We start from the raw sequence: 608 nt of genomic DNA, 5'->3' as shown, positions 1-608 counted from the left end.
AAGCAAAGTTGTTTCTCATCAGTGCATAAAAACAGAAAAGTTACAGGAATGTGTTCCTGAAAGAAAAATCATTTAAACTTAAAATACAAAATGTTTACAGAGTTAAAAACAAATCTGAGTTAAATAAATGAATGAGTGAAACAGGAAATGTAACAAACAGATAAAAATGTGTGTCAGGTTGTTTCTGCTCCACAGGAATTGTGGGTAATTGTTTTAATGACTTCCTTGTGTTGCCTCTGATTGAACAGGAGCCTCATGTGTTTCTTTTTGTTTCTTTCTTCAGTCTGACWGAGTTTTGTTGTCACCTGATCTCACATCTGTCCAGTCTGAAGGTCACTCTGATCTTCTGTTAGTGACGAGGCAGAAAATGAAAGTCTGATTGTTTCTGTTGGCCTCTTCCTGCTGATGGACTGATCTCTTTCTGTCACTTTGCAGATCGGCCTGTGGCACTCTGAAGATGGACTGTCCATGGAGAAAACTCTTCCATCAATCAATGTGACAGACACCCTGTTCAACACCACTCTTACCATCACAACCATACTGGTAAGACCTGGACACACACACACACACACACACACACACACACACACACACACACACACACACAC

General features: G+C 40.0%; 1 protein-coding gene across 1 annotated transcript in view; it reads left to right on the top strand.

Moving 5' to 3' along the window:
* Nucleotides 1-355: 355 nt before the first annotated feature.
* Nucleotides 356-608, top strand: part of LOC106529684 (glutamate receptor ionotropic, kainate 4) — a gene marked incomplete at its 3' end in the record, with an annotated part of 8133 nt that continues 7880 nt past the window's right edge. The window contains 1 exon segment of the mRNA XM_014025163.1: nt 356-543. Coding sequence (XP_013880617.1) covers nt 469-543 — 75 coding nt within the window.

The sequence above is a fragment of the Austrofundulus limnaeus genome, unplaced genomic scaffold (genome assembly GCF_001266775.1).
Source record: "Austrofundulus limnaeus strain Quisiro unplaced genomic scaffold, Austrofundulus_limnaeus-1.0 Scaffold459, whole genome shotgun sequence".
NCBI lineage: Eukaryota > Metazoa > Chordata > Actinopteri > Cyprinodontiformes > Rivulidae > Austrofundulus > Austrofundulus limnaeus.
This window is presented reverse-complemented; position numbering and strand designations above follow the sequence as displayed.